Consider the following 25652-nt stretch of genomic DNA (forward strand, 5'->3'; position numbering starts at 1 on the left):
CATGAGATCAGTCTGAAAATGACAGAGGAGAAGCTTTTGAAGGAATCTTAATAAGAACAAAATGAATTTAAAATTGGGGGAATGAGAGAAGATATAAAAAAAGTCGATCTGACAACAAATTGAAACAAATAAATTTGGTAAATGAAAGCAAAAAACAACTTTTGAGAGCCAAAAACAAGAAGATATTTAAATGCTATGGTATAGAAAGAGAATTCTGCATAAATAAAGTAACAGGAAGAGGAACAAAGTAATGGATGAGTGGTGGCATTTCCTAACTATGTCCAATATACATACCAGGAATTAGGCCGGAAGCTGTCCCCATATCTCTACAGGGCATAACAAATTTTGCTCTTAATAGTAGGAACTGCTTCAGAGGTAAACAGTATAGCAAGGGTTCAGACTTGGGTTTCTTTGACTTTGGTAGGGAAATGAAACATACTACAAATAAATCATGGAATTAGGAAAAATCTATAGCTCATGGGAGACCTATACAAGGGAGCTATAGCAATAACTTATATACTGATCTAATTCTGAAGTTAAGTGGAAACATGAAATGTATTTTCTTATGTATTATTTATGTTTGTTGCTTACTAAAACAACTAAAACAGATTAGAACGAATGTAAATTAGCATTATTCCAAATGCAGAGCCATTTAAAAGTATGTTTCTTAGGGCGCCTGGGTGGCTTAGTTAGTTAAGTGTCCCAACTCTTGGTTTTGCCTCAGGTCGTGATTGTAGTACAGTCCTGGGATCTGTCCCTGCACTCTGTTGTCAGTGTATGGTGGAGTCTGCTTGAGGATTCTTTCTCCCTCTGACCCTCCCCCTGCTAGCGTGCTGTTGCTCTCTCTCAAATAAATCTTAAAAAAAAAAAAAAAAGATGAAATATATGGATTTTTTCATCTCTCCAGATGTAATTTGATTTAAGGAATAGATTTGATTAATCTATTAGCTCAATTTTGATTCTGTTTGTAGCATCTTACATATTTAGAAAGATTTTCTCAAGTGGAACTAAAATATATGTAGGGAAAGAATTCTTTCCTGAAAAGGCCTTATCATTCAAGAATTTATTTAAAAATATATTTATTGAGTTTCTACTTTGTGCAGTCTAAGTACAGTAGGACTTACTACCTGCCCAAAGAGAAAAACAATTTAATTAGACTAAATTATGCCCTGGGGCTCCTTCTGGCCAAATCTGGGACAATGTATATATGAAAATAAATAATTGCCATAAAGAACTATAAACAGGGCCACCTAGCTGGCTCAATCAATAGAGCATATAACTCTTGATCTTGGAGTCATGAGTTTGTGCTCCACACTAGGTGTAGAGTTCACTTAAAAAAAAAAAAATAAAAAGAATTATAAACCATTGGCTGGGGGTGGAGAGAGGAATTAATGAGTCCATACCAGTGATAGATGATAGCTAGGCAGGTGGGTGGGTGGGTGGATGGCTGGATTGATAGGTAGGTAGGGAGGTAAATAGATAGATAAAGGGAAAAGAGGATCCTTGCTTATAGTAGAAGGCTAAGTGCCAATTAGTAAATGTATAGGGATTGTTGGAAGAAAATCTGCATTTTACACAAATTATAAGAAAGATGTGGATCAGGATGGTAAATCTAGGGAAAGTTTTGGTAAAGAGCATGATTTTTGCATGGTTTTAAAATGTTTCGCCACAGATTATTCATTGCAAAGGAAAAATTAGTAGTTATTTTGTATAGTACTGAATAGTACATTGACTGGATGATCAAAATTAGCATCAGTGACGAGCAGATGGACATCTGTGCCTCCAACTGTGATGCTCTTAGAGGGACATATCATTGCTTTTATAGTATTCCTCCAAGAATGCATAATCTGAATCTAATTATATAGAAACATCAAGCAAACCCAAAATAAAGAATATTTTAATGAATAAAAGGAAGGAGTGTGGGACAGTATTCTTCAAAAATGTCCTAAAGGCTGTAGAAATGTTTCAGATTGAGAGAGGACAAAGAGACATGACAGCCAGATGAAATATCTGGACAGGAAGCTGTACTGAGAGGGGGAGAAAATGCTGCAAAGGATACTAATGGGTCAGTTAACAAAATGGGATTACAAATGGTAGATAAATGTTTTATTTTAATATTAAATGTATTAAAATTTAGAATTATACTGTTATTGTGTAAGACCATATCAGGTATTCACTAAAGTATTTAGAAGTAATATACCAAAATATACATAATTTCCCTTTAAATGTTCTGGAAAGTGCTATTTGTGTGAATGCATGTATATATAAATATGTGTCCTTTGTATAATAGGGAAAGGTGAACAAAAGATAAAGGATTTGGGTAAAATTTTCATGATGAATGTGGGTGAGATATATTTGAAGTTACACAATTTTTATTCTTGCAACTTTTGCAAGAACTTGAATTTATTTCCAGATTAAAACCTTAAGAGAAATAGTTATGTCTTAGGCATGATGGCAACATAAAAAAGAAGTACAAAGTAATTGACCAAGGGACACGAACTTAGAAAACTAAGATGCAAACATGTTTTACAACCCTCAGAAATTGGTATGTGTTAGCCTCTGCTAGGTGCCACGTGCTTGACCCAAATATCAAATAATAATTTAACAAGAAAGTACACTGTGATTTAAAAATAAGACTAAATTCAATTTTAGCTATTCTGTCTTAACCTGTTGCAAATGTATAGTACAAACTACTTATGATTCAATGTTTGTGTTACATATAATGGTTTTTACCCCTTTTACTCATGTTAGTATATTAAATTTCAGTACAACAATAATGGTAATTAAAACATTTTTTTATTTTACTTTTTTAAGATTTTATTTATCTGTTAGAGAGAGAGAGAGAAAGAGAGAACTGAAGCAGGAAGAGGGAGCAGACCCTTGCTGACCCAGGGAGCCTGATGTGGGACTAAGTCTCAGGACTCTAAGATCATGACCTGCACCAAAGGCAGATTCTTTTTTTTTTTTTTTTTTTTTTTTTTTAATTTTTTCAACTTATTTATTTTCAGAAAAACAGTATTCATTATTTTTTCACCACACCCAGTGCTCCATGCAATCCATGCCCTCTATAATACCACCACTTGGTACCCCAACCTCCCACCCCCCCGCCACTTCAAACCCCTCAGATTGTTTTTCAGAGTCCATAGTCTCTCGTGATTCACCTCCCCTTCCAATTTACCCCAACTCCCTTCTCCTCTCTAACACCCCTTATCCTCCATGTTATTTGTTATGCTCCACAAATAAGTGAAACCATATGATAATTGACTCTCTCTGCTTGACTTATTTCACTCAGCATAATCTCTTCCAGTCCCGTCCATGTTGCTACAAAAGTTGGGTATTCATCCTTTCTGATGGAGGCATAATACTCCATAGTGTATATGGACCACATCTTCCTTATCCATTCGTTCGTTGAAGGGCATCTTGGTTCTTTCCATAGTTTGGCGACCGTGGCCATTGCTGCTATAAACATTGGCCCCTCTTTTCACGACATCTGTATCCTTGAGGTAAATACCCAGGAGTGCAATTCAAAGGCAGATTCTTAACCAACTGAGCTACCCCAGAACCCAGGAATTTTTTTAAATCATTTTTTTAAAGATTTTATTAGAGAGACCACAAGCAGGGGGAGCGGCAGAGGGAAAGGAAGAAGCAGGTTCCCTGTTCAGCAGGAAGCCCCACTGGGGCTTGATCCCAGAACCCTAGGATGACCTGGGCCATCTGCCTTTGGCAGATGACTGAGCCACCGAGGTGCTCCATAATCGAAATTATTTATGTTCATATGTTATATCTAATACAGGGTCTTTAGAATAAGTCATTATTCACAAATTGCAGGAGTACATATTCATTATATTACTAAAGTAAGAATGTATATTGTTTGTAGTACAGGATATTTGGATAGGATATATCCAATCTGTTAGTTCATACTATAACTTATAATAAATGTGCCAAATATAAACAATGTAAGTAATCTCATGGAAAGACCTAACTGAAAGCTAAATCATCATTTTAATTTTTTTTTTAAATTTCTATAAACATATAATGTATTTTTATCCCCAGGGGTACAGGTCTGTGAATTGCCAGGCTTACACACTTAACAGCACTCACCATAGCACATACCTTTCCCAATGTCCATAACCCCACCCCCCTCTTCTGACCCCCCTCCCCCCCAAATTGTCATTTTAAAATTAATTTTTCTATCACATTAATTTTTTTAAAGGCATGACTGAATTTTTAATTCGAAACCCTAGTAATATTTGCATTATCTTAAAGACATAAGGAAAATCTCAGTACTGGTTTTAATTAAATAGAAAGATCCAATAATATTCTAGGATATTATGTTTGAATTTAAGATAAACACAAAATATGATAATTCTTCTGCCTTCTCCACAATGGAAATAGACACAGATTTGGGGGCACCTGGGTGGCTCAGTTGGGTTAAGTATATGCCTTCAACTTAGGTCATGATCCCACTGGGGTCCTGGGATCAAGTACCACATCAGGCTCCCTGCTCAGTGGGGAACCTGGTTTTCCCTCTGCCTGCCGCTCTCCATGCTTGTGTGCACACACTTTCTCCATGTCAAATAAATAAAATCTTAAAAAAAAAAAAAAGGGAGTAGGCAGAGATTTGGAAAGCATTGTAGCAAATGCTGCCTAATACAATTTCTAGTGAATCTGAATATTAGATCTGGATTTTAGTACTCTTTATTCTGTCATTATTGACAGCTGTGTCTATCTTTTTTGACTTATTATGTCGCCAATGGACTTTTCTTTCTAGCTTTAAGAAAACAGTTTTAATATCTCAATTATGGTTTTCAAAAAGAAGTCCTCTTAATCTGTTGCTTTATCAGTAGATCATATTTGGACATATAGAAGTTCTTTGTGGCTGTTTTTCAAATACTTTCCTTTTTTGTTGGATTTACGTAATAACATTAAGAGTTTTTTCCAGGGTATGAAAAAAGTGTCTCAGTTCTTTGTTTTTTGTTTAGTTTTCTGCAGTCCGCTAGTTAGATGTATCATTTTAACAGTAGCTTTTATTTCCCAATCCCCCACAACCATGCTCATTTAAGATACTCATTTTGTGTTGAAATGGAATGATCTTGGTAAAAGCACATGATAACTTGTGTGCCTTACCAAAGTCTATCGAAATATTTCAGCTATCAGAACTACTGGAATTGTCATTAAAAACCAAAATAATTCCCGGGTACCTGGGTGGCTCAGTCAGTTAAGCATCTCCCTTTGGCTCAGGTCATGATTTCAGGGTTCTGGGATCAAGCCCTGCATCTGGTCCCTGCTCAGCAGGGAGCTTGCTTTTCCCTCTCCCTCAGCCCTTCCCTCCCCTCCAGACCCACTCATGCTTGCTCTGCTTTCACTCTGTCAAATAAAAAATAAAATCCTTAAAAAAAAATAATCCCAGCCCATACTAGATCTACATTAATTTAAAATGGAAGAAGGCAGTGGAATAGGTTCTTTGTATTCAGATAAAGTTTCAGAAAGTGGCAGAGTGGTGTGATTTCTGATCAGTTTTATTTGCCCTGTGATAATAAGTTACAGACTTAGGTGTCAAATTAGCAGTATTGCTGAAAAACTATTTTTACAGATTGGAAATTTTTAAATGCCTAGCTCCTTTTTCTGTTTCTAGTTGTTTGGTGACTTAACCTGGCTTCTTGTTTCACCATTAAGCATTTAGAATTTTTTTTCTTAATTCAAAAGAAGAAATCTCTCATTGGTGAGCATTTAAATTGTAGGCCAGACTTTGTTTTTAAAATTATCTCAATCCTAGGGGTGTATTGTTCAGTATATACATATAAAGTAATACATTAAATTTATTTTATAGTTGTTTCTGTAATTATGCCATCTCTACTCACCATGGTTATAATTTGGTATTAACTTCTTTTTAATGACAGACGAATCCTTAGTACTGTGGAAAAGAGCAGACAGAAATATAAACCAGCTTCTCTCACAGTGGAGTTTGTCCCTTTCTTTTATCGTAAGTATCGATCCTAATTTCTCATTGATTTTGATGTTATTCTGATTATTCTTTATATTCTTATTCTGATTCTACTTTATTCATCTTTGTGTATTTGTAAACTAAAGGTTATAGGAACCTGTCACTGGAGTACTTGATTCATACTTTGCTATGATTATTGTTCTTCCTCTAATTTATTGTTCTGAAAGTGTTTTTATTTTGAGAAGAGCTTAATATTGTAATGACTGTAGTATAGACCTTCTGAATTTTTACTGAAATAAATGTAAGAGTAGCATGGGGGCCCAGCTTGTGCATGGCCACTGCCGGGTAGCCTGAGGCCAGGGCCTCCTGCCCAGGCACTACAGAGCTGGGCTGTGAGCTGGTGGTGGACTCATGGATGAGGCCTCCCTTTTGCCAGTTGGGGCTCAATAGAGCTGAGTGCAGCCTGGGCCCAGGCCATATTTGGGATAGGGGGCTAACAGGCCCACTCACCCCACAGGTGGATGGCGTAGGGGTGATGGTGATGGACACCCTAGAGGAAGAGAGCTTTGCACTGTCCTTTTCCACCTCTGATACAGAATTTGATGCTGTGGTTGGATTTTATTAATCATGGATGAAGAATTCCCGTTATTAAAGGAAATTTTTATAGACAGGCACTCCCACCTGTTTGTAATGAGTATATGTCTTTGGTAGACAAGTATATTGAAGAACATCTGCTAGAGCAGATTCCTGGATTTAACATGGTGACTCGCACAGCGTCTTTCTAGCTCTGCGAAGATGAAGTAGCTCGTGATATATTGGACATGCTGTTCATGTTTACAGCTTTTCTGGCTTTTTAAAAGAAATGTTTCTGAGCAGAAAAAGAAGGCTGGGGACTGGGTTTAAGGAGCAATTTAGTGGTGACTTTGTGATGCCACTCATCGTTATCAGCTTCCCAGACAGATCTGAGGCCCTAGGGCACATCTCTAGGCTGGGTGATCATTGTGGGTGTGCCAGCCCATTAGCCTGGGGGATGCTAAAGCTAACGGGACAGAAGAATACATCTTAGAAAGAATGACTCTGTTTTGCAGCTGTTCATTAATGTTAAGTATTGTTGGGTTGAAAAGAAAATTACCTGACCCTCCTGGGACCTGTTTCTCCCGTAACACCTTCTTGTATTCAGTGACCGTGTTACTCCTCCCTGTAGTAGACACCTTTCTCAGGACTTTTGAGTCACGCTCAAAGGCCAGCATTCCACCTGGGGGCCTCTTCCCCATTGTACATGTTGGTGTCAGTGTTTTTCACCATCACCAACCTTCTTTGGCCCAACAGGCTTTGCATGTCCCAACAGGCATTTTGTACACTCCGGTTTTTATATGTATCAGAATTTTAATCCTGCAGTCTCACTGGGGTTTTTGACTGGGAGTATTTATCCAGGCCATTAAGCCAGCTGATCATCCTGAAATTTCTGAAGCTTCTCCTGTAACAGTTAGTCTTGGCTAAAGAATCAAGTGAGGGAGGTGGGCCTTTACCCAAAAGCTACATGTGAAGATAAGTTTGTAGTCTTATATTTACAATCCTTGTGTCACTGTCTTCTGCTGGTCGTGATGTAGTTCCACTGTTAATTGAACTCATTGTAAGCATTTTGAAAAAAATATTTTTATAGATGAATACTCAGGCTAACGTAGTAGATGTAATCTTAGAACTTCCATGATCACCCACTTGAAGATCAAATTAATATATGCTGTGTGCTTTTTAGTTATTAGTACTATGAAAGCAAAAATGCTTTCTGCCTTGGTGTTTCTGTGTTAATAAGCACCAGTAAATGTATACTTCTGCTGAAGGTAAGTTAAAAGGTATCCTTTTCTTATAGCATGTTAAGTGTTTGTGTAGGTTTGCTAAAACCCTTGCTGTATAAACAGGTTCATTAGGTTTTCTGTTGAGGTAAGGAATTCCTTCTTCCTGTCAAAATCTACCAAGATGGTTTCCATGGGTGTAACCAGGTCAGCATGAGTAGGATACAGCAGATAGCTTTACTGTTCATCTATTTGCTTTGATTCAGTTCAGTGTTTGAAAGAACATTACTGACCAGAAAACTTGCTGTCATATCTCCAGAAAGAAGAACATAGTTGTTGAATTCCTGATGTGTTCTCTTTCTTTCTCTAGCCACACACACACACAAACACCCCCATACCCATATGTGTATATATGTATATAAATTTTCTGCTTATTAATTTTTAAACCTTTTTATTTATTTATTAAACCTTTTTATTTATTTATTAAACCTTTTTATTTATTTATTTTTTAAGATTTTATTTATTTATTTGTCAGAGAGAGTGAGCACAGGCAGACAGAGTGGCAGGCAGAGGCAGAGGGAGAAGCAGGCTCCCCGCTGAGCAAGGAACCCCATGCGGGACTCGATCCCAGGATGCTGGGATCATGACCTGAGCCGAAGGCAGCCGCTCAACCAACTGAGCCACCCAGGCATCCCTTATTAAACCTTTTTAAAGTAAAAATTCTTTACTGAATTTTCACTTGGCTGTTTTGGTTTTAAAGGATGATCTATAGGTTATGTGTTTTTTAATGTGTTTTCACTTAAATAGTTACGTGAGTTAAAAAAATTAAAAAAACACCTTAGGAGTAACAGGAAGACATTAGGAGAAGGAAAGGAAAAGTGAATTGCGGGAAATTGGAGGGGGAGACGAAGCATGAGAGTGTTGGGTCCCCCAATAATGGGTCCATGGTCAAAGGAGCGAGACTGATACAAAGCGAGGGTCAAGCAAAGCTTTATTTCACGCCAAGCATCAAGAATCAAACCGGCTGTCAAACAGACTGGTCGGGCCATCCCTTACAGAAAGGGCGACCTCTCTCTTCTTTACAGACGAGCTTTTAAGGGCAAAGGCCATGTGGTTGGGCCTGGCCACGCACTGGTGACCAATGAGATTGTAACACAGAGAAAGCTGTACAGTCCTGCTAGGTCACACATAAGTGACCAATTGAATTACAGTTTACCTTATAGTAGCTATTTGAACTAGCCTATCACCTTAGTCAGAATTGGCACCCAAAAGACGGGCAAAAGGCGGGGCCCACACTCTTTGGTAGCTCTGGAGACAGTATGCATGCTTTACTGATTGGATGTCTCCACCTGACCCGACTCATCCCTGCATTTGGGCTGTTATCTCCACCTGACCTGACCCACACTTGTATTTGGGCTTTGTTACCAGAGACTGGTTTCCCAGACTTGCTTTTAAGTAAGCTCCTGGGTCGGTTTAAGTTTTACTGCATAAACAATAAAATGGCTGTTCAACCGGGGTGGGGCCGCTCTAGCTGAATAGGCCCTTTACACGAGACTGTGGACTCTGAGAAAAAAACTGCTGAGGGTTTTGCAAGAGAGGTTTGGGTGGGGGGGAAAGGTGAGCCTGGTGGTGGGTATTAAGGAGGGCATGTATTGCATGGAGCATTGGGTGTGGTGCATGAACAGTGAATCTTGGAACACTGAAAAAATTAAATAAAAAAATTAAAAATTAAATAATCAAACTAAAAAAAACTTAGAAGAGATTTGGCTATTATAGGTGTGATCTATGTGGATTTAATTTTCTTTCTTAAAAAATGGTTATGCCGTAGTTCAAGAATATGGAAAATATTGCAGAATATATACAAGGAATACCTTGTGTTTCCTACTCTCATTTGTCAAATCTTGCCGTAACATTTGGCCATATTTGCTTTAGTTCTCTTTTCTTTTTTTCCTAAGAATTTAAAACAAAACAGAAATAGCTCTTTTTTTTTTTTTTTTTTTTTTGCTTTTGTGGATTGGAAATGAATGTACACACATTAAAGGTATGATTTTTAAAAAGAGAGAGAGAAATAGTGCTTTGTTTGAGTGCCTGGTGAAGATGATTGCAGTACCCACTCTGTTTGACCACCAGTAGTAATATTGGCTTCAGCTAGATAATCAAAATAGGCTGATTTCTGGATTCTATTTTTTTGTTCCACATAGCTGCCCTTATGATATTACCACACTATATTGATTGTTGTGACTTTATGCTAAATCTTGAAATCATGAAGTCCTCTAACTTTGTTTTTCTTCAAAAATTTTTTGGCTGTTCTGGACCCTTCACATTTTTATATGCATTTTAGAAACCAGTTTTTAAATGTTTTTTTTTTTTACAAAAACGCCTGCTGATATATTTGTTTGGGATTGTATTGCATCTAGGAACTGTTTTAGGAGAATTGACATCTTGAGAATACTGAGACTTCTAGTGCATGAATCTGATAATCTCATTATTTGTTACTTATTTCTTCAATCAATATTTTATAGTTTGCAGAATATAGATTGTGCACATATTTTGATAGTTTATCCCAAAGAAGTTATCACAGGTACTTAGAAATGTGAAGTCTTTAAAATAAACTATTGTAGATTTTTTAAAAGGTGAGTTTCATTTTTATTTCCTATCTTTAATAATGACATTTCCCTTTTTACCCATAGTAATATTCCTTGCCTTACCTTGATAATATTTCTTGACTGTTTTGTCAGATACTGACATAGCCCCTCCAGCATTCTTATGATTAACGGTTTACATGGTATATCTTTTTATATCCTGTACATATTTTCTGTGTGTCTCCTGTGGCTGATTAGAACTCTGTCTTCTTGCAGCTCTGTGTAAAATCTCACAGTTACTCAACTTAAAACTTCTTGCTAGGTTTTTTTCCTGCCTTGTGGGATTTCACAGTATCATATAAGATTGATACTTTGACTCAAAGTGAGTCCTACTAATATTTCTGGAGTGCTTTCTCTTTATACCTTCCACTCCTGTACTGCATGCCTAGGCCTTCTCAAACGTTTCATCTGCCTCCTAACTCAGCAAATAGTCATCTTCCTTTAGGTTTTCCCTTTTCTGTGCAGTTGTTCTGAATGTATGTACAGCAGGAAACTGAGATAATCATTGAGCTTATTTGTTTCTCTTGAGAGAAGGAAAGTTTCTAGAGTGCATTAATTTCTACCTATATTGTCTAATTTTCTAGTTATTTCTAGGAGGAAGCCATGGATAGTGACAGTTATTCCAGCATAGCTGGAATCATTTAATTTTTTAAATGTAGTTTTCTGTCAGTATATTTACCTCAAAGCTGTTTGTTTTTGGTAATGTTTATTATGTATAAAATTGAAATAATTATGTTGTTACACCTTGTCTATGATATATAAAAAATATTCATTACTGGGTTATTAGACTATCAAAATGAAGAGGAAAATCATAAAAGTTTATCAGTAAAGAACTGGTTAAGTAAATTAAGGTACATCATTGTATTGGTCATAAAAATGAATAAGGAAGATAAAATATGTAAGATACCCAGTATATATTAGTGTTAAAAACAGAAAACATGATGCAGTGGTATATATATACTTTTTTTTTTTTTTAAGGTGTGGGGAGCATGGTATATTGAGAAATAGGTTTGGGGGAGACTTAGTTTTGGTCACAGTTGTTTTATGCTGTTTTAATTATTCTTTGTCATGTGCATGTATAACCTTTTGAAAACAATAAAATACTTTATAATACTAAAAGAGGGGTTATTTTTGGTACCAGAACTTTAGAATGTTTGCCTTGGAATAAACCCAGGAAATCTTTTCATCCAATTATTCCAATTTTATAGTTGAATAATTATTGTCAATTATACTAATAAGAGGAAGTAGTAGTAGCAAAAAAACACATCTAATTTAATGTCAGATTTCATTTAGCTTCTAGCCTTGTCACTTAGCAGCTCTGTAACTTTAAGACCTTTTACTTGCTCATTTATAAGTAAGGGCAAAACATCCTCACATGGAGTATTATGAGAATTAAATGAGATAACATAACTAATCTAAACTACTACCTGGTAGATGGTTTCTGTTTTCCTTTATTATGAGAAAATGCGTATCAACCTTGCCTTTTAAGGAATTTTAGCCTTTTAATAGTTTTTAATGTTTCAGTGTCAGACATTCCTTAGAGATAAGTCATACTGTGAAAGAGAAATCTTACTTGTTTTATTTGTGTATTATATTCACAGAGTGTTTTCAGGAAAGTGAACATCTCAAGGAAAGTCTCAAGTGTTGCTTATTGCACCTCTTTGGAGCCATTGTGGCCGGTGGGCAGGTGAGGAAAGTGTTGAAAGTTAATATTTAAAAAAATAGTTAACAGTGCAAAAAGTTTTCCATGGATTATTTATTTTTTTTAAATTTTTATTTATTTATTTGACAGAGAGAGATCACAAGTAGGCAGAGAGGCAGGCAGAGAGAGGGAGAAGCAGGCTCCCTGCTGAGCAGAGGGCCCAATGCGGGGCTTGATCCCAGGACCCTGGGATTATGACCTGAGCCAAAGGCAGATGCCTAACCCACTGAGGCACCCAGGCGCCCCGATTTCCGTGGATTATTTAATTTATTCTTTGATCTTTTATAATTTCATGAACCACACAGATATTTTTCCGAGTTTATAGCTTGTTTAAAACTAATCTTTTATTTAAAACGTCTTTAAAAACCTAATAATATTAGCACTAACAATAAAATTGCTACATAAATAACCATATTTAACAATATTTTATTGTAAGTTCTTAGTTGTGTTGACTTTAGCTACTAGTTCTTACCTTAAATAAATAAAATCACCCCTTGTTACGCTACATGATGAAATCAAACTCAAAATTAAGTATATCTGACTTAACCACTCTTCTGTCTATGTAATTTCTAAATGCATATATACAAGGTTTATGTGCTTTTTTTTTTCAACAAACCCAACCAGCTTTTTATTACTCACAAGAAAGAAATTTTAGTAATACTTACTTCTTTATTTTTGAAGGTGAGTATCTTAAAAGTTGTCTGTGGTAGACTTTGAGTATAAGTACTTGTTGAAATAGAATTATAGTTCAGAAAGAACTTCTTCTATGTTTTCTTTAAGTACATAGTTTAGATCAGAAGTTTCTAACACCTTTTGTCCTGCATAAAGCCCTCTGTTGGAATATTTCAAATGCATGCAATAAAATACATAAGATCGGAAAAGAAACTAGTTATGCTAAAATGCAGGTACTAAAATACTAAAATAAATTTGTAACATAGTATTGTATTTTTATAACACACTAAAGATATAGAGCAGCAAGTCTAGTAATAAATGTGATTTCATAAAAAAGACAAACATGATGTTTTAAGACATTGCAACAACTATAAAAGATGAAAATATATAGGATTTCTTTTGGTTAACAAAATTTCAGATATTGCTAATAATAGTATTTGGGTTTCCTAGTAGCCTACCTTTCTTTTTCCTCTTCACTCTAGTAGAAGAGTCTTTTTTTGTGAGGGGGATAATGACTAGAATCTTATTTTTCAGTTTGTTTGCTTTGTCACCTTCCTTTATTAGTTGATAATCTTTTTTTGCATCAGTATCTACTCATTTCCATCATTTCTCTGCTACTAAAAATAAGAATTAACAAGTATACATGAATAAAATTGGAAATGACGTTGTTTTTGACTAGTGGAGAAGCTGGTTGGATCCTGTTACCATTTTGAACACACAGAGACTTGTTTTTGTTAGTGCCTAGGGGTTATCAAGCCTTGAGAGACCTCCCGTAATTAAAACTCACATAGAAATCAAGAGACCTTCAGTAATTAAAACTCACATAGAAATCAAGTAGATACTTGAAGCCCAATTTATTATTTTATATAGTAAAAATACTCAAAATCCTTATAATCAGGTTATATAGCTGTATTTGTAGCTATTTTGAGGTCAGAAGTTTATTTATTGAATATAGAGTAAGGACAGGGATATTTAGAGAGATGTTTAGATGAATTGAATATTTAAAGGTGTAAATGGCAGGAAAATTGAATGGTATTGGCAAGGACTAAGTCCTTTCACTCCTAAATGGCAGGAAAATTGAAGTCCTGTGACTGGTCTCCCTTCTCCAAGCATCATGCCTGGACTTCCCGTTGACATAGGTGTTGTTTTGCATTATGTTAAGAGGATAAGCTTTAGAGACAGACTGACAGAGGTTTGAATCCCATGTCTGTCTCTCGTAGTGTGACCTTGGATAAACTATTTACGTGTGTTTTAGTTTCTTTCTTTACATGTGTTTTAGTTTCTTTATAATAAGAAAACAGTAACAATTACAAGATAGTCATAAGGACCAAATGACACATGATATATGTAAAGTGCTTATAAGCGCTCAGTAAGTCACAGATCTATCAGATTTGTGATTCCCATAATTAGTAGTAAATACTAAAACTAGAACAGCTTAAGTTAGAATTTTTACCTTTTTCCTTCATAAAAAAATAAAGTAGCAGTAAGTAGTCCAGAGTTAATCTGGTGGCTCTGGGATCTTAAGAGGATCCAGGTTCCTTCTGAATGTCAACTTGTTATTATTTCTTTTGCTACATGATTAGCTTCTAGAGTTCTAACCATTTGCATTTGCACTTTGGGCACAAAAATGGAGGGGAGACGAGGAGGGAGACTAATGGCATGGGCCAGCTATCTTTAAAGGAGACGCTGAAAGCTGACACTCATCTTTTTAAATCTCATTTGGCAAACTCCATGAGATAACTGCGAACAAGGGAAATACGTCCAAATAATAACTTCGATTAAAAAAAAACAAACAAAACTTGCTTCCTCCGCCTCTTTGGCCACAAGGGAGGTTAGGAAATGTAATCTTTATTTCTACTAGCCTCCTGTCCACCAAAACATCAGGGATTCTTTTAATAAGGAAGTGGAGGAAAATGGATGTTGGGTGCTCTGTGGACAGTTTCTTCCATTGTAGCCCTTGTTACTGCTATTATTTATTATATTGATAATAATAAGCTCTAATGGCCTAAGTGCTGTTACTTTCAGATGATTTTGCATCATTATGTTTGGATTCATTCTATATCAATTTAACAGTTTTAGGCAATATATATTATTTCTAAGTTTAATGGATCACCTTGAATAGCTACCAGTTATTTAGAATTTCAGAAATATGTTTGTAGAACCAGAGTCAAGCCAGTCCTCTTATATCTCTATGTCATTTGGGATGAATTTGCTATAACCAACATAAAACCCTAGAGGAGCTCAGCCAAATTGAGAATTTTGGATTTTTTTGTTTGTTTGTTTGTATTAGAAATCTAGATGTAGGCAGTTCTGGGCTGGTACAGCAGCTCCATGGTATCGGCAAGGACTAAGTCCTTTCACATTCCTCTTCTTGCTCTCTTTAGCCTATTACTTTAATTCTTGGGTTTGTTTCTTCATGACTTAAAGGTGGCTCCAAACATGGTATCTGCATTCCAGGCAGGCAAAAGATGAAAAGGCCAAGAGCAAAGGGTCCTTCTGTTTTTATCTGTCAAGTTGTATTTCCTTCATAGTCTACTAGCATATATTCTTGACCAGAACTATGACCCATGGCTACCCCAAGCTGTAAGGGAGGGTGGTAAACAAGTTTTCTATGTAGGCAGATTGCTACCTGAATAAAAATGAAAATCTAGTAATCTAGCAAGGAAATGAAAACTTAATATGCATAAAAACTAGCAATGTCTATCAGGTATGCGCTTAAAATTTTTTATGTTGATTTATTAAAAGAAAAAGTCTACAGGGTCTCCTGGGTGGCTCATTCATTAAGCGTCTGCCTTCAGCTTGGGTCATGATCCTGGGGTCCCGGGATTGAGCCCCGCATCAGGCTCCCTGTTCAGCGGGAAGCCTGCTTCTGCCTCTCCCCCTCCCCCTGCTTGAGTTCCCTCTCTCGCTGTCAAATAAATAAAATCCTTTAAAAAACAAAAGAAAGTCTGCAGATTTATTAAACTTTATTTTTACAAACATCCAGAACTTCAGTTTGGTTTGGGTTTCACGTTTATTATCATGTTTCAGAGGAATGCTTTGCAAGCAATTTCTCCAGCCACCATGGAAGTTCTCATGAGAGTTTTGGCGGATTGTGATTCCTGGGAGGATGGAAATCCTGAAGAAGTGGGTAGGAAGATAGAACTTACTCTGAAGTGCCTTACAGAAGTGGTCCATATCCTTCTCACTAGCAGCTCTGATCAACGTCAGGTGGAAACCAGCACTATTTTAGAGAACTATTTTAAATTGCTAAATTCAGATCATTCAGCTTTACCTAATCAAAGGAGATCCAGACAGTGGGAAAGCCGGTTCATAGCTCTGCAGATCAAAATGTTGAGTAAGTATTACATAAAATTTATTATACTCCATTTTCTCTGAGTCTGTTTTTTTAGACTTTATTTGAAATTCAAGGCTGTCATATAGAAGTATTGATTGTTTAATTCAGCTATTATGTAACTTGAGATTATGACTTTAAAATAATTAACATGGAATCAATTTGTTTATAGCATCTTTGCTTTAACGAAATTGAGCCTCTATTGTTTTTTGAAAGTGTATTCCATTAAAAGCATCACTGTTAAAAAGAAAGTCAGCTATTATTTTCAAATTCTAGGAAAAGTAAGTTTTTAGGAGATGGCATTTGTGTTGTCTAACCTATGGCAAGAGTAACATGGCAATATTATGTGTCCTTCTGTAAATCTCTGTAGATGTCACTTTAACATCTATCCTTTCTTCAGAGGGCCTCTATTTGGTTTTTCTCAGAGCCTCTATGTATGTGTGTCTGTTTCTCTGCCCTCTCTTTGTTTTGTTGGTTTTTCTCTGTAAGCGCTTTCATCAGTATATGTGATTTCTTACTGCATTCCCCTGTTAGATTGATAGTACAAGTATTATTAATTGAGAGTTTATTTTTTATAGAAATAAAATATTTTCATTACAGCTGTACTAGGAAATTTGGATAAGAAGTTTTTTATATTCTACAACCTAGACATAACCGACATTAATGGTTTATTGTACAGCTCTAGAGACTTAAAAACATGGTTGTACGAGGGTGTGTGTGGTATCCAACTTAAAAATATTGGACCTCAAAATCTTGGTGAAACTTGATCAGTGCACAACAAGAGACTTTGTTTCTGTAAGAAAATAAGATTCCTTTTATCTAGTTTCTGTTCTCTTATAAAACATGTTTTATAATTGTATAAATTATAACTTTCTAAGAAAGTTTGAGTCTCTATTGAATGGACTTCTTATTTATTAAGGACTATTGTATTACTTATGCCAGTTTTCCCTTGATTTCTGAATGACGGTATCTGTTCAGTAGGAAACAAGAGCAAACCATCATCATGAATGGATCGAATCCCTAAGTCTTATTTTCTGGCCACATGCTAATTTTATATTGTATAAATGAGACTGTTGCAGAATATAACTAACTAGGTGTTGCTTATTAATAGCGAGTTGGAAACCACAGTTAGTTATACTTGAGCATTATAATGGAAGAATAACTGTAATCTTTGGGAAATATATATCACTCTTATGTAGAAAAACAAATATTTTTAATAATAAACTATAAAAATATTCATTTTTCTTAACAAGTAATAAGTAGTTTTTTTTTTCCAATCTCCATCCCTATTTCTTCCTAATTCATTTTACATCTGTTTGTCACTGAAAAGCCTAAATTAAAAATATGGCCAGAGGGAAATGTTTCTGTGATCCCAAATTTTCCACTATATAAATCGATTTTGTTTTTATTTTCCTAGATACCATCACAGCCATGTTAGATTGCACCGATAGGCCTGTTCTTCAGGCCATTTTTCTTAACAGTAATTGCTTTGAACATCTCATACGACTGCTGCAGAATTGCAAGGTATTTTTCTATTATTATTGTCTTTCACTTTAAAAAGCTATTATTTTGTTTATGCTCTGATTCAAATTTAAACATATTACTAATTTTCTTTTTTTGATTATGGTAAAATATAAAATTTACCATCTTAACTATGTTTAAGTGTATCAGTCAGTGGTACTGAATGCATTCACACTGTTGTGCAGCTGTCACCACCTTCCATTCTCTATAATCCTCTACGTCTTATGGAACTGAAACTCTATACACATTAAACAGTTCCTCATTCTCCCCTCTCCCCAACCCCTGGCTACCTCCATTAAACTTTCTGTCTCTATGATTTGTGGATACTCTAAATACCTCATGTAAGTAGAGTCATATAGTATTTCTATTTTTGTGACTGACTTATTTCCCTTAGCATTATGGCCTCAAGATTCATCCATGTTGTGGCATATTGCAGAATTTTCTTTTTTTAGGCTGAACAATATTCTACTGTGTCTACATACCACATTTTGTTTACCTAGTCATGTGTTAATGGACTTTTGTATTGATTATACCTTTTGGCTATTTTGGATAATGCTGCTGTGATCCTGAATATACCCATATCTCTTTAAGTCCCTGCTTTTGTTCTTTTGGATATATTCCAGAAGTGAGATTGCTGGATCATATAGTAATTAAATTTTTAGTATTTTGAGGAACCACCTCACTGTTCTCCACAATGGTTGTGCCATTTTACATTCCTGTGAACAATGCACAAGGCTTATAATTTTTTAGGCTCTCCTTGACAGTTACTTTCTTCTTTCTGATGATCTCTAATTCTAATGGGTATGAAGTGGTATCTCATTGTGATTTTAATTTGCCCTGAGCATCTTTTCATATGCTTATTGGCTATTTGTATAGGTTCTTTGGAGAAATGTCTATGCAAGTTCTTTGTGCATTTTTTAATTGGGTTGTTTGTTTTTGTTGTTGAGTTTTAAAGTCTTTTGTTGTACATTGTTAAAATTTGGTGTGAGCATTTGATGTATATAATTTTGTGCTTTTGTTTCATTTAAGATGATTTTGTTTGCATTTTCCTATGTATGATTTAAATACCTATATAATATTAAGTAGATGTGCCATAATGTACCTATTTCCTGTGGCAGATACTCAACTTAATTTCCAACTTTTTTGCTGTTACATAACTCCTTCAAGTTCATAGACTAGAATTCTATTTCTAGTAGAATTTCTAGGTCAAAGGGCATAATGTGCTTTTTTTAAAGTTAGGGAACATTGTATAGAAACAATTTGTAAATAATTGGGGATTATGGAAAAGTAAGAAAATAGAAATACTGTTAATGTTCTTGGTATATACTGCCAATTTGCTATTATTTTTCTTTTTTATTAGTTTACACTTGTAGCAGATTTGTGTATATGTAATAATATCTGATTATTATATTTTCATAAATTTCAAGATGATATCAGAAATTTTTTAGAGTGTGTCTTGAAAAGCCTTTGAAAATGGAACTACTTCAAAGAGCTTTTACTTTTCTGTTTGAGGTATTCTTTTCATGGAATCTGTGCTGTAAAAACTAGGGTTTCATCCTGATTTTGTGCAGATATCCCAAAAGGATGATTTTAATATCAGCCCCTCAAATTTTTCCATGCTATTAGGAGAGAGATAAATGAAAGCATTTATGTCACTATGTTGTTCTTAGCTTTCAGTGAAAAGTTAAGAAATCACATTTTAAAAATAAGGAATATAAAACCAAAAAAACAATAGAGGAAATCAACAAAACTAGGAGCTGGTTCTTTGAAAGAATTAATAAAATTGATAAACCCCTGGCCAGACTTATCAAAAAGAAAAGAGAAAGGACCCAAATAAATAAAATCATGAATGAAAGAGGAGAGATCACAACTAACACCAAAGAAATACAAACTATTATAAGAACATACTATGAGCAACTCTACGCCAACAAATTTGACAATCTGGAAGAAATGGATGCATTCCTAGAAACATATAAACTACCACAACTGAACCAGGAAGAAATAGAAAGCCTGAACAGACCCATAACCAGTAAGGAGATTGAAACAGTCATTAAAAATCTCCAAAAACAAAAGCCCAGGGCCAGACGGCTTCCCGGGGGAATTCTACCAAACATTTAAAGAAGAACTAATTCCTATTCTCCTGAAACTGTTCCTAAAAATAGAAATGGAAGGAAAACTTCCAAACTCATTTTATGAGGCCCGCATCACCTTGATCCCAAAACCAGACAAGGATCCCATCAAAAAAGAGAGCTATAGACCAATATCCTTGATGAACACAGATGCGAAAATTCTCACCAAAATACTAGCCAATAGGATTCAACAATACATTAAAAGGATTATTCACCACGACCAAGTGGGATTTATTCCAGGGCTGCAAGGTTGGTTCAACATCCGCAAATCAGTCAATATGATACAACACATCAATAAAAGAAAGAACAAGAACCATATGATACTCTCAATAGATGCTGAAAAAGCATTTGACAAAGTACAGCATCCCTTCCTGATCAAGACTCTTCAAAGTGTAGGGATAGAGGGCACATACCTCAATATCATCAAAGCCCTCTATGAAAAACCCACCGCAAATATTCTCAATGGAGAAAAACTAAAAGCTTTTCCGCTAAGGTCAGGAACACATCAGGGATGTCCATTATCACCACTGCTATTCAACATAGTACTAGAAGTCCTAGCCTCAGCAATCAGACAACAAAAGGAAATTAAAGGCATCCAAATTGGCAAAGAAGAAGTCAAATTATCACTCTTCGCAGATGATATGATACTATATGTGAAAAACCCAAAAGACTCCACTCCAAAACTGCTAGACCTTGTACAGGAATTCAGTAAAGTGTCAGGATATAAAATCAATGCACAGAAATCAGTTGCATTTCTCTACACCAACAACAGGACAGAAGAAAGAGAAATGAAGGAGTCAATCCCATTTACAGTTGCACCCCAAACCATAAGATACCTAGGAATAATCCTAACCAAAGAGGCACAGAATCTATACTCAGAAAACTATAAAGTACTCATGAAAGAAATTGAGGAAGAAACAAAGAAATGGAAAAATGTTCCATGCTCCTGGATTGGAAGAATAAATATTGTGAAAATGTCTGTGCTACCTAAAGCAATCTACACATTTAATGCAATTCCTATCAAAGTACCATCCATCTTTTTCAAAGAAATGGAACAAATAATTCTAAAATTTATATGGAACCAGAAAAGACCTCGAATAGCCAACGGGATAGTGAAAAAGAAAGCCAACGTTGGTGGCATCACAATTCCAGACTTCAAGCTCTATTACAAAGCTGTCATCATCAAGACAGCATGGTACTGGCACAAAAACAGACACATAGATCAATGGAACAGAATAGAGAGCCCAGAAATAGACCCTCAACTCTGTGGTCAGCTAATCTTCGACAAAGCAGGAAAGAATGTCCAATGGAAAAAAGACAGCCTCTTCAATAAATGGTGTTGGGAAAATTGGACAGGCACATGCAGAAAAATGAAATTGGACCATTTCTTTACACCACACACGAAAATAGACTCAAAATGGATGAAGGACCTCAATGTGCGAAAGGAATCCATCAAAATCCTTGAGGAGAAACAGGCAGCAATCTATTCGACCTCAGCTGCAGCAACATCTTCCTAGGAACATCGCCAAAGGCAAGGGACGCAAGGGCAAAAATGAACTATTGAGATTTCATCAAGATCAAAAGCTTTTGCACAGCAACGGAAACAGTCAACAAAATCAAAAGACAACTGACAGAATGGGAGAAGATATTTGCAAATGACGTATCAGATAAAGGACTAGTGTCCAAAATCTATAGAGAACTTAGCAAACTCAACACCCAAAGAACAAATAATCCAGTCAAGAAATGGGCAGAGGACATGAACAGACATTTCTGCAAAGAAGACATCTAGATGGCCAAAAGATACATGAAAAAGTGCTCCATATCACTCGGCATCAGGGAAATACAGATCAAAACCACAATGAGATATCACCTCACACCAGTCAGAATGGCTAAAATCAACAAGTCAGGAAATGACAAATGCTGGCGAGGTTGCGGAGAAAGGGGAACCCTCCTACACTGTTGGTGGGAATGCAGGCTGGTGCAACCACTCTGGAAAACAGCATGGAGGTTCCTCAAAATGTTGAAAATAGAACTGCCCTATGATCCAGCAATTGCACTACTGGGTATTTACCCTAAAGATACAAACGTAGTGATCCAAAGGGGCACGTGCACCCGAATGTTTATAGCAGCAATGTCCACAATAGCCAAACTATGGAAAGCACCTAGATGTCCATCAACAGATGAATGGATGAAGAAGATGTGGTATATATACACAATGGAATACTATGCAGCCATCAAAAGAAATGAAATCTTGCCATTTGCAACAACATGGTTGGAACTAGAGCATATCATGCTTAGCGAAATAAGTCAAGCAGAGAAAGACAACTATCATATGATCTCCCTGATATGAGGAAGTGGTGTTGCAACATGGGGGCTTAATTGGGTAGGAGAAGAATAAATGAAACAAGATGGGATTGGGAGGGAGACAAACCATAAGTGACTCTTAATCTCACAAAACAAACTGAGGGTTGCTGGGGAGAGGGGAGTTGGGAGAAGGGGGATGGGGTTATGGACATTGGGGAGGGTATGTCCTTTGGTGAGTGCTGTGAAGTGTGTAAACCTGGCAATTCACAGACCTGTACCCCTGGGGATAAAAATATATGTTTATAAAAAATAAAAAATTAACAAAAAAATAAGGAATATATATTCATGATGTAAATTGTGATGAACATTTATAGAGTCAATGAAAGTACTAAATTACCACTAGAGAGTGAACAAGCCTCCCCCCATCCCTTAAACTTGTTCTTAGGAAAGAAATCCTAGGGAGATGAAAACAGCATAAGAAAACTTAATAAAACCTTTTGTTTGTTGTTAAAAAATATATATATATATCAGTTACAAAGGCAACTTCATCAAGACAAAACCTCCCATGTATAAGAGAACCTGCCAGTCACACACTGTAGAAGGGTAAATCACTGGGATAAAATGTAGTTCTGCCCAAATTGATTAGTGTTTTTCTTCAATATGTGAAACTCAGGTATTTTTTAAAATGTCATATCATGGTCAACAATATCTTTTTAAAAAGTACAAAGCTTTTTAGCATAGCAGTCATGATGTTGAGCTAATATTTATTCTTTCTACTGTTGTATAGGCCAGAGTTTCTTGTAATTTAGATCTGGAGACTTGCTGACAGTCCTTGTGTTTTAAAATTTAATTATTTGATAGCACTTACTACATTTTGTTTTGAGACAGGATATGCTAGACTAGAAACCCATTTCAGAGGGGAAGGCTAGGCTTTGGGACCATTCCCAGCCTTCTCTGCTGGAGGTAGTGTCCTAGGCAGGCTATTCTAGTCAGTATCACTATAAACTCATCACTAACCATTATGGTTATGGAGTCCTAACAACATGGAAGAACCTTTGAAATAAATTGCCCAGTCCTTTCATTATACAAATGAAGAAATTTGTCCTAAGAGACTAAATGATAAGCACAAGGTTAATATGTTTCATGATGGAGGCAGGATTTCTTACCCAGGTATTCTGACCCTGGGTTCACTGGTTGTAGAAGTTTTGTTGTACTGGTACTTAAGATCAATAGAAAAATGTTTTCTGTATATTAAATATGGGAGGAGTACAGGTTTTATTGATGAATATACTTGATAGGGATAGGTTAATAGGATTCTTAAATATATAAAAATGGAATCTTATGAAAACTTTTTTTTTTTAACTTATTTAACAGACAGAGATCACAAATAGGCAGAGAGAAAGGAGGAAGCAGGCTCTCTGCTCAGCATAGAGCCTAATGTGGGGCTAGATCCCAGGACCTAGGACCCTGGGATCATGACCTGAGCCGAAGGCAGAGGCTTTAACCCACTGAGCCACTCAGGCACCCCAAAAACTTTGTTCTTAAATGTATTACAGGGTGCTACAGATGATTATGATAGACTTCTGTTTAAATTATTTTGTTAGTAAGGAATCAAGAATTTATTTTGGTTTAGATAGTAATACAGAATAGAATCAAGACAACTGTTGTTTAAATATTCAGACCCAGAGGAAACATTGTCAACTAAAGCTTATTAAACAAACATTTTGTGAATTACATGGAAAACTTCAGGCTGACTGCTGTAGTTTCTATGCTTTGTTTTTTATGAGATTCGCCAGCCAGTTTATGCATTAATTTCCTTCAGTATTTATGTGTGGACCTTTGGCTTGTCAAAATGAGTTTCATCATACTGTGAAGTACTTAGAATATAATCAGTGGAATCATACATTTAACTTTCCTGATAGCTATGATGAATGTTAAACATTTGAGAGTTGTTTTTTTGTCACCATATTGTATTTTGGAAGGGGCATATGCTTTAAATTTTTGTAAAATTATTTTTAGAAGCTTTCCAAGGGTATTTGGAGTAATGAGAAGAAAATAACAGCAAATTTCTAGTAGCAAAGAGAAGAATTCAAAACCATAACATTTACTTTAGCACTCTGCTTGGAGTGTTTTTGTTTTTTGTTTTTTTTTAATGAACATATAATGTATTATTAGCCCCAGGGGTACAGGTCTGTGAATCGCCAGGTTTACACACTTAAAGCACTTACCATATCACATACCCTTCCCAATGTCCCTAACCCCCCCCCTCCCCCCACCCCACAACCCTCAGTTTGTTTTGTGACATTAAGAGTCTCTTGTTTGTCTCCCTCCTGATCCCAACTTGTTTCATTTATTCTTTTCCTATCCCCCAAACCCCCCATGCTGCATCTCTACTTCCTCATATCAGGGTGATCATATGATAGTTGTCTTTCTCTGATTGATTTATTTCGCTAAGCATAGTACTCTCTAGTTCCATCCACATCATCGCAAATGGGAAGATTTCATTTCTTTTGATGGCTGCATAGTATTCCATTGTATATATATATACCACATCTTTTTTATCCATTCATCTGTTGATGGACATCTAGGTTCTTTCCATAGTTCGGCTGTTGTGGACATTGCTGCTATAAACATTTGGGTGCACGTGCCCCTTCAGATCACTACATTTATATCTTTAGGGTAAATACCCAGTAGTGCAATTTCTGCTTGGAGTTTTAATCAGTTTTTTTATAGGTCTTTTTTTTTTTTTTTTAAAAGATTTTATTTATTTATTTGACAGACAGAGATCACAAGTAGGCAGAGTGGCAGGCAGAGAGAGAGGAGGAAGCAGGCTCCCTGCTGAGCAGAGAGTCCGATATGGGGCTCGATCCCAGGACCCTGGGATCATGACCTGAGCCGAAGGCAGAGGCTTTAACCCACTGAGCCACCCAGGCACCCCAGGTTTTAATCAGTTTTTTAAAAATACAGACATTGCGATGTATTCTAAATGTGTAAAGTTCTATTTGAGGACTTGAGTCATAAGATTCTGGAAAGCTATTGATACTGTTGTCTTGTTCACATTCCTTAATTTGTTTTCTTCACTTTCTTCTTTTCTTCTCCACATCTACCTTTAAAAATCAACTACAAGAAAAAATTTATCATTAAGGCAGTCTTAGTAGGAATGATAATTTATGAAAGGAGCAACTAAGGGATGCTTTGTGAAAAAGAATGTTGGGAGTAGATACATAGCATGATATAGTTGAAAGGTTTATTTTGGGAGTTGTACTTGCCTGGATTCATACACATTGCCTTATTTGAACAAGTTTCTTTTTATTTTTTTAAAGTTCTAGAGCAATGATTAATAATAGATTTTAATGGAGGAACATGAAATCAAAAACACATTTTCTTAATCTTTTAATAAAACATGTCTGTATATATAATTATTTAAATTTTAAAACTGTGGCAAAATACCCATAACAATATTTCCATGTATATTCTTCTTCTTCTTCTTCTTTTTTTAGATTTTGTTTATTTGACCTAGAGAGAGAGAGACAGCGAGGGAGGGAATAGAAGAAAGGGGAGAGGGAGAAGGTTTCTCGCTGAGCAGGGAGTCCAACACAGGGCTTGATCCC

General features: G+C 35.8%; 1 protein-coding gene across 8 annotated transcripts in view; it reads left to right on the top strand.

Annotated features, from left to right (window-relative positions):
* NBEAL1 (neurobeachin like 1) overlaps positions 1-25652 on the top strand; it is a 193018-nt gene that overhangs the window by 49582 nt on the left and 117784 nt on the right. For all 8 annotated transcript variants that reach the window (XM_032354479.1, XM_032354480.1, XM_032354481.1 and 5 more), the window contains exons 7-10: positions 5901-5983; positions 11981-12066; positions 15784-16090; positions 17505-17611. In XM_032354479.1, coding sequence (XP_032210370.1) covers positions 5901-5983; positions 11981-12066; positions 15784-16090; positions 17505-17611 — 583 coding nt within the window. The remainder of the gene's footprint in view (positions 1-5900; positions 5984-11980; positions 12067-15783; positions 16091-17504; positions 17612-25652) is intronic.

This window comes from Mustela erminea, chromosome 8 (genome assembly GCF_009829155.1).
Source record: "Mustela erminea isolate mMusErm1 chromosome 8, mMusErm1.Pri, whole genome shotgun sequence".
NCBI classification, from domain to species: domain Eukaryota; kingdom Metazoa; phylum Chordata; class Mammalia; order Carnivora; family Mustelidae; genus Mustela; species Mustela erminea.